Here is a 12,781-nt window from a genome sequence, read left to right as displayed (position 1 = left end):
TCCTGCAGTTTTCAGCCTGTACCTCCATACAATCAGTCAGTTAAAAACAGTGCAGCTGTGAGGGGCTCTGACCACACAGCCCTGCAGTTTTCAAATTGTGACAGTGGGTGTGGGAAGAAGATCCCCTGCCCACTGTCATACACTAAATAGAGGTGAAACATATAACATGTTCCAAAAGGTAAACGTCAATTTAATATATTGCAGCTTACCAATCAAGTAAAGAGGCAATCACCAGGGGGGCGGGAGTAGATAAAAGCAAAAGCCTGGGGACACAGAGGGGAGTTGAAGAGAAATTTGGCTGGTGTAAGGAGGTGTGTGCGGGAGCTGTTTAGAGCTATGTGGGCCTAGACCAGACCGGGTTAGGCTGGGAAGCTGCAACTGACACTGAGAAGCCGGGTATCCTGTGAGAGGCAGACTAGTGGAGACCTGTTCACTGTAGGATCCCGGAAGTCATCATCGTCATTACAGCCACATCTTCAAAGAATAAAGACCCCTCCCCCCAGCATGCTCATCATTTTGCCCTACAATACACAAGGACCGGATGAGAGGGTTCCTGACCCACCTAACACTATTCTTGTTTATTGTCATTTAAGTTTTTTTAAGTTCAAGGATACTCCTCAGCATAGGCCTTTACAAGTCACACATGTGCCAGAGCCCTTTGAGTGCTGCAGTCTGCCATTCCTAACTGTTTCAGAACACTGCCTGCAGGTTACCTGACTGGGTTAACCCCTCTCAACTCCCTGCTAGGCAGAATTCTGTAGCTACTTTAACCTAAGTCTAAGCCATCTAAGGAAGGGGTTTGTCACCCAAGTTCAACTTCATTATTTAAACAGAAATACATCTCACAATCTTTTCTCCCCCCCCTCTCTTTTAAAATGAACCTTTCCTATCTATTCACCACTTATTAAGGATAACTCTGTAAATCACTTTGCCGCCAAAAAAAGGAACTATTCTGTTTCTTCACATCTTAAAGGGACTACACCTTTCACTGCACGCCACCTTAAGGGCCCCAGCTAAGTTGGAAGAAGAACCTAACTGATCTATGTGTATGTGGGAGATGTGTGTGTAGGACATTTGACAAACTTGCTAGTGCTTAAATGTAGACATATTTGACTAAGGGCCTACAAGTGAGTTAGACTTAGTTTCTTGTTACTCTTTTCCATCTCACTTGGGGAGTATCTCCCAGTCTGAGGGCTATTTTTTCTTCTTTTAATCCTGCAAGATTGGTGGGCACCCCAAAAAGGGTATTGTACTGTATTGCATTGTTCCTGGGCTGAAACACTTTTTTTATGGTTAACCCTAGTCCATTGTTGAACTGTCTACCCATACTTTATTGATCTCAATGCAACCTAATAATTTATTTTATAACAGTGTGTGAGTATTTTCTTTGGGTGACAGCCTGGATACTTCCTGGCCAAGGTGTTCTGGTGGTGTCAGCAGGGGGGGTTCTGTCTAGGGCCTAGTGAGGAGCAGGGGGCTCAGATATACTAAAATATAAGAAAAAAATAATAAAAAATTTCCGCGCTAGTATAATGAGTAAAAAGGAATGATAAATATCAGCAGCCAACACAAAATCAACCAACAGTGACTCAAAATGCAATATAACGTAAAAGTGTAGCGCTAAAGAAAAAATGATAATCGTGAAATTGATAAATTAGTGTCCAAATGAATAAATCACTAAAAATCATAATAGTGTATAAAAAATGTCCAATTGAATGAGTCTCCAACGAAAAAAAGACTGATGTGGAGAAAAAACTTAAATCCGCAAGTGCAATAATCCAAAGGGGGAGGGATTCTTCCCGGGACACCAAGGGTATGTGAAGGAGGGGAACACCTCTGTGATGGAATATGATAAGCAGCTTACCAGATTTCCATGGCTGCTCAGATTAGTGAGTCAGCCTCTCCCAGCTGTTAATCCAAACCACTGAAGATCAGAAATTACATAGGTACTTTATCAGCTCCAAGGAATCACCACTTGAGATGCAGGAGGATCAGTATAGGATTGGCACTCATCAATATATATCATCAATCATAAATGAATATGTGAAAAGAAGAGAGAGGCAAAGCCCATAGCGTAATCCCATTTAAAACTTGTAATCTTGTTTATTAAAAGTTATACTCACAGTGTTTCATAAAATAACAGGCATATCAATGGCTATGTCAGGGATAGAGATGCGGCGTCCCGCAAGTGGTCCCAGATAATAGATGATGAAGGCCGGCTAATTTCAGGGGGCGTGTGGACGTTGCGTCTGGAGTCGCCAACGTTTCGTCTCAATAGACTTCGTCTGGGCGTGACCCCAGACGCAACTCACACGCCTATGTACCCCCGCATCTTCGCTGACTGGTCGTGGACTCCCGCCGCTGCATACCGGTAATTTGTGTGTATCACGATCGTCAACCAATCCGCGATCAGCGGAAGTGACGACTGTCACCCAATCAAGTGTTAGCGGAAGTGACGAGTGCGACGATCGTCCACCAATCCGCGATCAGCGGAAGTGACGACCGTCCACCAATCGAATGCCTGCGGAAGTGACGCACATCGACCCATCGTCTAGTGCGCACGTCGGCGGAAGTCACCTGACCAGAGGCGGAGAGATGAGGCTAATCGTTCCTCACATTAAAAACAACAGGAAAATGAAAATCAAAATGCAATATCCTATATGGACATCTCATCATAAAAACCCAGTATTCCCGCATAATTTGTGAAAATAATTTGCAGATGAAAGACTTCATATGCATTTTCCGATGAACAAAAGGCTCAGATGTTAGTTTCTATTTTCATAGCAATGCATAGAATAAAGGTCCGCTCATTAATTAAAAAACGGGACAACTGGAATATTATACAGCATTGCAACATACATAAAAAACTATAAATTTAGACAATCTCAATGTAATAAGATTTTGGGATTGTGCGTTTATTTCATCCTGCTGGATAATATATAAAAAAGTAATGACGTCATCTAGTGGCCAAAAAGGTGTAACATTTGAACACCTATAATATATATATGTGAACCTCACAAAAAACGTGTAACAAAATAGAATAAAAATGTGAAAAATTCATATATATAAAGTAACCTCATATGCTAAGAGTAAAATATTGTGTATACAAAAAAGATCAGTGAAGATCACACTAAAAACGTATATGGTGTTAAAACAAAAAAAATTTTTTTTTTTTTTTTTTTGCAAAAAATTGATTAAATTAAGCAAAACAATTGACCAATGACGGCCATCTCTAAGATGGAGGCTTCCATCTTCCATCGGGGACACGGAGGATAGACAGAGAAGATCCTCACACAGGAGGAAGAGAAGCCGAGAGTTGGGAGAGATTTCCCCCTTCATATCCGGTCACCGTGCTGGGAAGAGTCAGAAGTCACCCAACCATAGAAGAGTCATCAGAGGAGCTCCACATCAACCTCCAGAAGAGGACACCATCAGCCAATTGGATCGTCAGTGTGGCTTTTTGGAGAGACTTATGAGGATCTAAAGAGAAGGGGAAGATTGTGTTCCTTCAGTTTCAAGTGTTGATTGATTTCCATCTGGTAAGAGGCTAACCCAGGTGTCTTTCACGAGGTGGTTGCTGGATCACTACGGGTATTAGTATTTGTTCAGCACATGTGTTTAATAGTGGCACCTTACTTTTTTCCGTTCGGTAAGGAGAAATTTCACTTGGTGGTGGATTTATTTTGGATTTGGAATCAAGTTTATTTTCCTTCATCCTTTATGTATTATCATCACCTTTATGGACACTCATGAACTTTTGTGTTTATGCACTAGTTGATTCATTTACGAATCACTATTGTGTCACCATATTCAATTTATGTCTATTATGTCCTATGTTTTATAACTTTTAGTTATTATTCCATATTGTTTGGATCATATTGTTGTTTAGCGCACCCCACACCCAATCATATATTTCACATATTCACCAAGCACTGAATACCGGGAGCAGCTTCAACACCCTATCAGCGCACCCATCCTCCCTAACACAAAACTTGTTAAACTTACCTGCTGTGTGCAATGGTTTTGTACAGAGCAGCCCCGATCCTCCTCTCCTTGGGTCCCCCATCTACAGTCTGAGCTCCTTCCCCCTACTGAGTGCACTTGTGCATGCTCGCTCCTGAGCCCTGCTTCGTGTATCCATTGACACATAGAAAGGGTCCCTCCTCACTGGCTGTGATTGACAGCAGTGGGAGCCCATGACTGAGCCAATGAGGAGGGAGAGAGCTGAGAGAGCAGCTGCTCTCGTGCACATCACTGGATCGAGATCAGGCCTTTTGAACCACTTTAATCATTCCTGCTAGTGCTAAATGGTTTGCCTCATCCACATAAACTGATACATTTTACTGGAGAGTGTGGTCTCTTAAAAAAAAAACAGATTTGCTGGCAGGATTACCAGATGAAAATAGAAGAAAGAAAGAAAGAAAGAAAGAAAGCCTAAAAAAAGGAAATTATTACAGCCATAACATCTGAGAATTGGTAAGTAACCTTCTGTTAAAAAAATAATTGGTAAGCTGCATTATAGTAAATGTTTTCTTGTGGGTTTAATGCTGCTTTAAGGCTTAACATATTTGGTATATGTTTACTCTACACAGTCTTATCTTGTTAAGTTGCAAAAAAAGTTAATTTTTAAGTGTTTGCCTGCATTAGAATTCGTTTTTGTGCATCTTTACTGAAAAATATATAGGTTTAAAAAACTGTTGCGCAAAATGCATGCAGCATAAAAAAATGTGCTACTATCAATTCTTATTTGAAAATGTTTCTTCTTTCAGGAAACATATGATGTTTAGGGGTTTTAAATAATTTTTTAAGCCTAAAAAAATAATTTTATTGTGTGAATTAATTTTCTTTAGGGATAGAATTAAGAAATATAATATGCATTTAACTGTTTTCATCTTTCTTTTTTCTAGATAGTGCCTCTTTGGATTGCTCCAAATATGTTAACTTTCTCTGGATTTTTGATGATATTATTTAATTATATTTTATTATCTTATTATGATTGGGATTATACAGCGTCAGGTAATATTATCTCTCACACATAAATAGTCTTTGCATCTAAGCTGTTCTTCTCACTATTGCTTTACCTGTGTATGGTTTTAGATGTCTATTCCTTTAGGTTAAGAATTAGAGAGATATTTAATATTCAGATAAACATTATGCCTAGTGAAGTGAACAATTTAGATGATACACAGAGATGAAACAAATCCTCCTACATAGGTATTATTAGTTTATCTGCAGTCTTCCCCTCTCTACTCCCTTTCAGAAGTGCAGATTGCGTTAAAAATCTTTCTTTATCTGTATTAGTACAGAGGAGGGGGCGGGGAGACTGCAGTTACACTGTGTGAGAGCTGATTGGAGGAAAGGAACACACCCCCTTAATACACAGCAGAACTGTGTTGTGAATAGACAAGCTTCGTTCTGAGCATTTCCCTCTCCCTCCCTTCCAACATAAATTTATCTCATGTGTTGATACTGAAATAAATTTGAAAACTTATCAGAAGTGACTCATGCTGATAACAGAGGACCGAAGCACCAGAGAGAAACATCACTTAGAGCTTTGGAGAGTGATAAGTAAACACTAAAGATATACAGTGGGTACGGAAAGTATTCAGACCCCCTTAAATTTTTCACTCTTTGTTATATTGCAGCCATTTGCTAAAATCATTTAAGTTCATTCTTCTTCCTCATGAATGTACACATAGCACCCCATACTGACAGAAAAACACAGAATTGTTGACATTGTTGCAGATTTATTAAAAAAGAAAAACTGAAATATCACATGGTCCTAAGTATTCAGACCCTTTGCTCAGTATTTAGTAGAAGCCCCCTTTTGATCTAATACAGCCAGGAGTCTTTTTGGGAAAGATGCAACAAGTCTTTCACACCTGGATTTGGGGATCCTCTGCCATTCCTCCTTGCAGATCCTCTCCAGTTCTGTCAGGTTGGATGGTAAATGTTGGTGGACAGCCATTTTTAGGTCTCTCCAGAGATGCTCAATTGGGTTTAAGTCAGGGCTCTGGCTGGGCCATTCAAGAACAGTCACGGAGTTGTTGTGAAGCCACTCCTTCGTTATTTTAGCTGTGTGCTTAGGGTCATTGTCTTGTTGGAAGGTAAACCTTCGGCCCAGTCTGAGGTCGCATTCATCTTTCCCTCGATTGCAATATAACAAAGAGTGAAAAATTTAAGGGGGTCTGAATACTTTTCGTACCCACTGTATGTGCTTAGTTCAAAATCCTTGACTAGGGTTTACAACCACTTTAAGTGAAATTAATACCAAGGGGCCATTAAAAAAATTATAATAATAAACTTGATTAATGCAAGCTTAAAGTGACCTTTTCATTAAAACTAAAGGTTTTCTTTGCTGCTACAAAAATTAGCTTTAAAAAAAAATCATAAATAAAGCTTGCCTTCCCCCCTCTTTTTTACCTTTTACCAGTCTTCCACCACTCCTAATTTAAAGATGACAGATGAAGAGAGGCACAGCCCAAGCATTAGACACATGGCAATTTATATTTCTTGATAAAATATATTTTCTTTCAAAGTTGTAACAAGTGACTTTCTGGCTATAATAAGCAACTTCTATTTTTTGGCTCTTTGAAATACAACAAGATAAAGATTATACAAAATAAATAAAGCTTTGACAAAAAAAAATGTGCACTGGTTGAAGAAATTTAAGCTTTTCTGTGAGGTGCATCAAAAACCAACCCAAGGCAAGTATTGTTTAGCTTGTTTTATAAAAACTTTATTTTTTAGGGCTTTTTTAAGCCCCACGAAAAATGTAAACCCACAAAGACATACTGTAAACATACTGATACACATTACTAAATACCCAGTCTCTAGCTACTGACAGCGAGCACTGTGCATCATGTAAAGGAAAACATTCATTCCAATGGCCATTAGACTTTCTGTGAGGAGTCTTTGAGAAGATCTTGGAGGAGCAGGAAGAGGTATGTATACATACCTCTAAAGAGATGCTGGTTTGGAGGCAGAACATTTACAGGATAGCAATACTAAAAGTACAGTTATCCTGTAAATCTATACACATTATGTGCCAATGCACATTGCAATCCTAGCTGTGATGATAACATAAAATAAGTGCTGTATCAGAGCTGGCCATGTTTGGTCATATACACAAATATGGTTTTGTGTGCTCCATATGTCTGGAAAGTACTTTCAAATTCTAGTTTGCAGCTGTTTGGAACCATTATAGTTCTTTCTTGGTATGACAATGAGGTAGAAAATGGCAGCCCATTATGTAGATATTTAGTCTGTGGTTAGCTCTGTAAACACTTGGATACTGGATATACAACAAATTTCCAGTTGTGTCTTCCCTGTTTCTACGTGTAGTTAGCAGTATTTTTTTTTTTAACGTTATGCATCATTTTACAGCCTAACCATTTAAAGCTGGTGCAGAAAAAAAGAGCTGAATAAACTTTTTTTTTCACTGTGCTTCTCCTTCAGTGCCTATTCCTTTGCTGCAACCAAAAACACAGAGCATGTAAATCATGGGTGCCCAACCTGTGGCCCTCCAGCTGTTGTGGAACTACAAGTCCCATCATGCCTCTGCCCTAAGAAATCATGCTTGTAACTGTCAGTGGCTTGCAATGCTTCATGGGACCAGCAGCTGAAGGGCCACAGGTTAAGCATCCATGATGTAATTTTTTTAGAAGTTTAAAGGGATTGCATAATGATTTTGTATAGAGTATATTTTATTTTTCTATAGTATTTATAATTCGCAATAAAAAATTATTGCATATTAATATTTTGTTGTTTCATTATCTTTTAATTCACCCAGGGATGTTCTGATTTTCCATGTTTTTAGCAAACATTTACACACATGTAAATAAATGAGGGAATGACTCATGACTTTTCCAGCCTATTTGTTAATACACTTCAAATTAAGTTTTAATCAGACACGAGAGTCTGAAAGTAAACAGTTTTTGCTCCCTATTTACATAATCCAGAATTCTATATGAATCCTGTGTTATCGGCAGGGCCGGTACAAGGCATGGGTGGAAGGGACTCCTGCCCTGGTCGCAGTGTCTCTGTGTAAAGGTAGGGGGCGCACTTGGAGCTCCAGCAGTTTCCTTCTCCTTTCTACGGAAGCCAAAAACAAATACAGGGAAATAAAGTTCTAAATCTTCTCTCCTAACATGATAACAGAACATTCCCTGCAGAGGCTCAGCGTTTTTTATTGCCAGGCTGACATCGGTATCTCTCTCTTCCCCCTGCCCCAGCGCTGCTATCTTCAGCTATCAGTGCACTGCTTGTCAAATGTTTCCAGTTACCGGTGTAACGTTAGAAAAGCATACCCGGTGAGAAATCCATACCCACGTCACTTCCTGTCAGGAACAGCTGAGCAGCGTAGCAGTGCGCATGCTCACAGCACCGGATACATCATTGAACAGCTGAGGAGCTGACAAGTGCGGAATGCACGGAGGGTATGGATTTTTCACGGTAGTGTGTGTAGCGGTAACCGCATCAGCTGTTGCGGCGTTTACATTAAAGGTTACATAAAAACAGCTCGGCTGCAATATGAGTCATCTCCGCTCCTATCCCTGTCACTTCCCTGTTCTCGGCTAGCAAATATAAAAGTGGCGGCGGGTGTATGAAATCTAAATGACGGAGATCTCGGCTCCGTGATTTAGATTTCATACACCCGCCGCTGCCGCTTTTATATTCAGTAGCCGAGATCAGGGAAGTGACAGGGGTAGGAGCGGAGATGAATCGTGTTGCAGCCGATCTGTTTTAATGTAACCACCGCAACAGCTGAAGTGGTTTAACGTTACACACACTGCCGTGAAAATTCCATACCCTCCGAGCATGCGCACTAGTCAGCTCCTCAGTTGTTCAATGACGTAGGTGCTGACGTAGGTGCACTGGAAGTGACGAGGGTATGGATTTTTCACGGGTATGGTTTTTTCACAGAACACGGGACAGGTCAGTGTATACGCAGCTGAGCCTAGGAGTGTGCAGAGAACTTCACTAATCAGGTGGGGAGATTAACACTTTAGGTCCCTGCATTTGTTAGGTTAGCTACAGTTAATTACTGTCAGTAAGGAGAAGGGTCACCTCTTAAAACCAGGGCTACTGCTCCATTCTTGTAGATTAGAATTACCTACATTGAGGAATTTATCTATCCTCTTTTTTTTTATTTTTTATTATATATGTTTGTTGGTTTTTAATCATACAGTGTATTCAAAGTTTTATAGTAATACCTCTAGATGAGCATTAAACCAGAAAAAGAACTGCTTACAAAAATAAGGATGCCTGAACAAGAGTTCATTATCTTTTGATTGGCCTTTTTAGGTGTATGATGGAATGAAGTAGCACATGTACCATGAATATATTTAATTAAAAAAGAGGATTGTCCAGGTTCTCTCCTAAACAGTTCAATCCTCACCTAGGCATCATGGTATTTCTCAGTATTGAAGACCAACTTTGATATTTTTCTTTGAGGGCTCCTTCACATATGTGGAAGTGAATGTTTCTCCTCTGAAAAGCTATGCTTGGTTCGCTTTTTAGAACAGTTTGAGAGGTGGTGATTTCACTTGATAATTGCCATAATTAGATGTAGGGAGGTTGCAGGGTGGTCTCAATGGACTATATTATTTGTGTTCAGAGGTAGCACCACCAAACAAAAGCAAAATGCAGTTTATGCTCAGAATCCTGGCTGTGGCATGTGACCAGCTATGTTTTGTGTTCAGGCGGGTGTGGTGTCTGGACACCTCAGGATCCTTTCACACAGAACAGAGCCCACTTCAATCTGCTAGGGATCCATGAGCAGATCCCTTGCTGAATCAGAGCTTTAGAGTTAGTTTACAATTGCAACGGCCCCCTGAAAAGTGATTCACATTGGATTGCTTTTCAGAGATTATCTGACAGACTGAGAGAGGGCATTATATCACCTCCTCGCCATCTATTTTAAGCCCCCTAAAATCCCACACTGTGTGGATGGATTGCATGGGGTTGTGGAGGGGCTGCAGCTCAGCCCTATTCACTTGCATGTATCATGCTCAGCGGGATATCTTCCTGTCAAACGTGACAGGGATACAATGTTGTAGTTTTTGCTGTGCATCTGTATTCTCCCTATATAAATGCCTTTGCACCTTGTTTGGGTTGGGTAGGGGGTGTGGGTAGTTGAGAGGCAGTAAAAGCACATCTTACCCACCTGTTTTTACCCCCCCCCCCCGAACCACAAGTATAAACAAGGCCCTTGTTTGTTTGTTTACATGAGTGGGACAAGGGTGCTAAAAGCAAGCAGTTGTGCCAAGTTTTTACCACCTCCAACCACTGACTTGAACAAGGAGATGCAGCTGTTTTGTACATGTGCCATGACCACAACGCTTTGCTTTCCATCCATGGCAAAATTAAATGGAACAGGGTCACTCTGCAAGCACAGTGGGTCAGTGAGTTAAAACAAGCAGGGAGGGGGTGACATATTGCCACCTCACCAACTGTCAAACACTCCCTGAAAAGTGATATGCCACATGTGGCAGCAATGATAGCCACACATCTGTATGGGCCCTTTCATCTCAACTTCCTCACACATGACCCCCCTGGATCCCTCTAGTTCTATGCACTCCTTAGAGCCCACTTCTCCATCCCGACTTCATCCCACTGACCATCCTACTCAGACTGACACTAGTGATGCAAAACCGTTTTTTGTCTTAACAACACCCCTGACCATATTTTCTCCACCACTGTTACCTGCATATTTGTGTTTCAATTTAAACTCTTCAGTTTGCTGTAGTTTAACCCGACAATTGGTACTATTTCAGCACATACTACAAACATTACATACATTTTTATATTAGCCCCGCCCCCTCCTACCAGGTAAGGGGGGGGAGTTTACCATCTTTGCCCTGGGCGCTGGATCACCTTGTCCCACCACTGGTTATCGGTACATCCTGTTTTGTGTTTATTTGTGTAACACAGTTTTTAGGGTACCTCCAAAAAGTTTCAACAATACTCCACTTAACCAATGCCACCACCAAGCTATTAATTCACTCACTTGTTTTCCCTCATTTTGACTACTGCAGCTCCATCCCCTTTGGTTTACCTTTACCTAGGCTCTTCCCCCCTTCAGTCTATTGTGAATGCTACTGCCAGACTCATCCACCTTACCAACATCTCAGGGTCATCTACCCCTCTCTGCCAATCCCTCAACTTGCTTCCAGTCACCCAACAAATGAAATTCTACATTTTTAAAACAATCTCAAAGCCATTCACAATTTTATCCCTGGCTACATCACAAACTTTGTCTTGAAATATTAATCAAACTATCCTTTTTGCTCTCTACCTCCTCCTGGTCACATTTTTCAATATTCACCTCCTGGACTTCTCCAGAGTACCCCTTCCTCTAGAACTCTGTACCCATGCCTTTACCTCTCCTACTATGTCTGCTTTTTAGACAATACCTGAAAACTCATCTCTTCCGGCAAACTTATCCCACCTCTAGCTAACAACTCATCCCCATATGGTTACAACCTGTTGTATAATTTACCTTCCACTTCAGATTGTAAGCTCCAATGAGCAGTACCCTCCTGTCCCTCATGTCTTCAATTGTATTGTAACTGTACTTTCTTTCTTTATTTTGCAAAGCTCTGCACCAACTGTTGGCCCTATATAAATTGTATATACTACTAATAGTAGAAATGGATAAAACATTAACATTTTTTAACAGATTGAAATTCTCTAAATCATAACAATTTTCTTCTTCTCTGTTTTGACAACTGTGCACTGACTTAATTAACGTGTACTGTGTTGAACTGTGTCGTTTTTATTACTTGACTGTATGTTTTCTGGAATAAATAAAGAATTGGGAAAAAAAACTGACCCTACAACATAATAGTTCCTCTTTAGGAGATAAACACACGAGAAAGACAGTTCAAAGACAATAACTTGACAGAGATAAAAGGAAAGGATGAGAACTCATTAATGTTCTATCAGCAGCCCCAATCAGTGTTGGTTCTTGATCAAATAAAATTGCTTACAAAGTTTGTAATTTAGGAAGATGCAGTTTAATGTTAAGTGTTACATAATATCAAAGAAGAACGCACTGCATTGTATGCAATAGACACATTTAATAGCCATGTTTAATGGGAGAGCTTTCCCAGGAACTTTTGGGGGGATATTCATAAATGTGTTTTTTAAGCTATATTATTCATGTTTTTGATTTCCAGGTATTGGCAGCCAGCATATTCCAAACTGGATTTGGATCTCTGCAGCTTTGGGCAACTTTTTGGCTTATGCATTAGGTATGGTAGTGATAGCTAATTATATATAAAAGCGTTATTTTGCATATGTTTCATTCCATTTTTAGTGCTTAGTGATCCTGGAAAGCCAGACCCATCCTCTATGAAGGCACACAAGTACACACAAACATTGATGTGCCTTTATTATACCCGTGGTAATTAAGGGTATAAAACTGCCATCATTTTTTAAAGGAAATTCCACCTAAACACATTTCTCAGTTTGGGTGAAGTGGTCCAGATTCTGATCCAATGCCGGGCCTTGTCTGTTGTCTTGGAGCCTGGTGAGCTCATCCCAGCAATGAAAAGCTGAGCAGCTTGTTGCAATGGTCCATATAATTCCCTATATTCCTATTGAAAAATGCTACACACAGTACTTGCATTCTGTAGTGTCTCCTCAGCTGGTATGAAAAACACACAACTTATGGTCAACAAGAGGTTTTTCAACTGAGTTTTTCATGATCATAGCAGGGAACTCTCCGAATCTCAGATAGAAACTCTGTATATTACGAAAATGTGGCACAGTTTTT

The 12,781-nt window shown here is 40.2% G+C and overlaps 1 protein-coding gene across 1 annotated transcript in view; it reads left to right on the top strand.

Annotated features, from left to right (window-relative positions):
- The window catches only part of LOC309556950 (ethanolaminephosphotransferase 1-like), a gene marked incomplete at both ends in the record, with an annotated part of 70,101 nt that overhangs the window by 36,818 nt on the left and 20,502 nt on the right, over nucleotides 1-12,781 (top strand). The window contains 2 exons of the mRNA XM_082259528.1: nucleotides 4,908-5,016; nucleotides 12,183-12,257. Coding sequence (XP_082115654.1) covers nucleotides 4,908-5,016; nucleotides 12,183-12,257 — 184 coding nt within the window. The remainder of the gene's footprint in view (nucleotides 1-4,907; nucleotides 5,017-12,182; nucleotides 12,258-12,781) is intronic.

Source organism: Pelophylax lessonae, assembly GCF_965119305.1.
Source record: "Pelophylax lessonae genome assembly, chromosome: 5".
NCBI classification, from domain to species: domain Eukaryota; kingdom Metazoa; phylum Chordata; class Amphibia; order Anura; family Ranidae; genus Pelophylax; species Pelophylax lessonae.
This window is presented reverse-complemented; position numbering and strand designations above follow the sequence as displayed.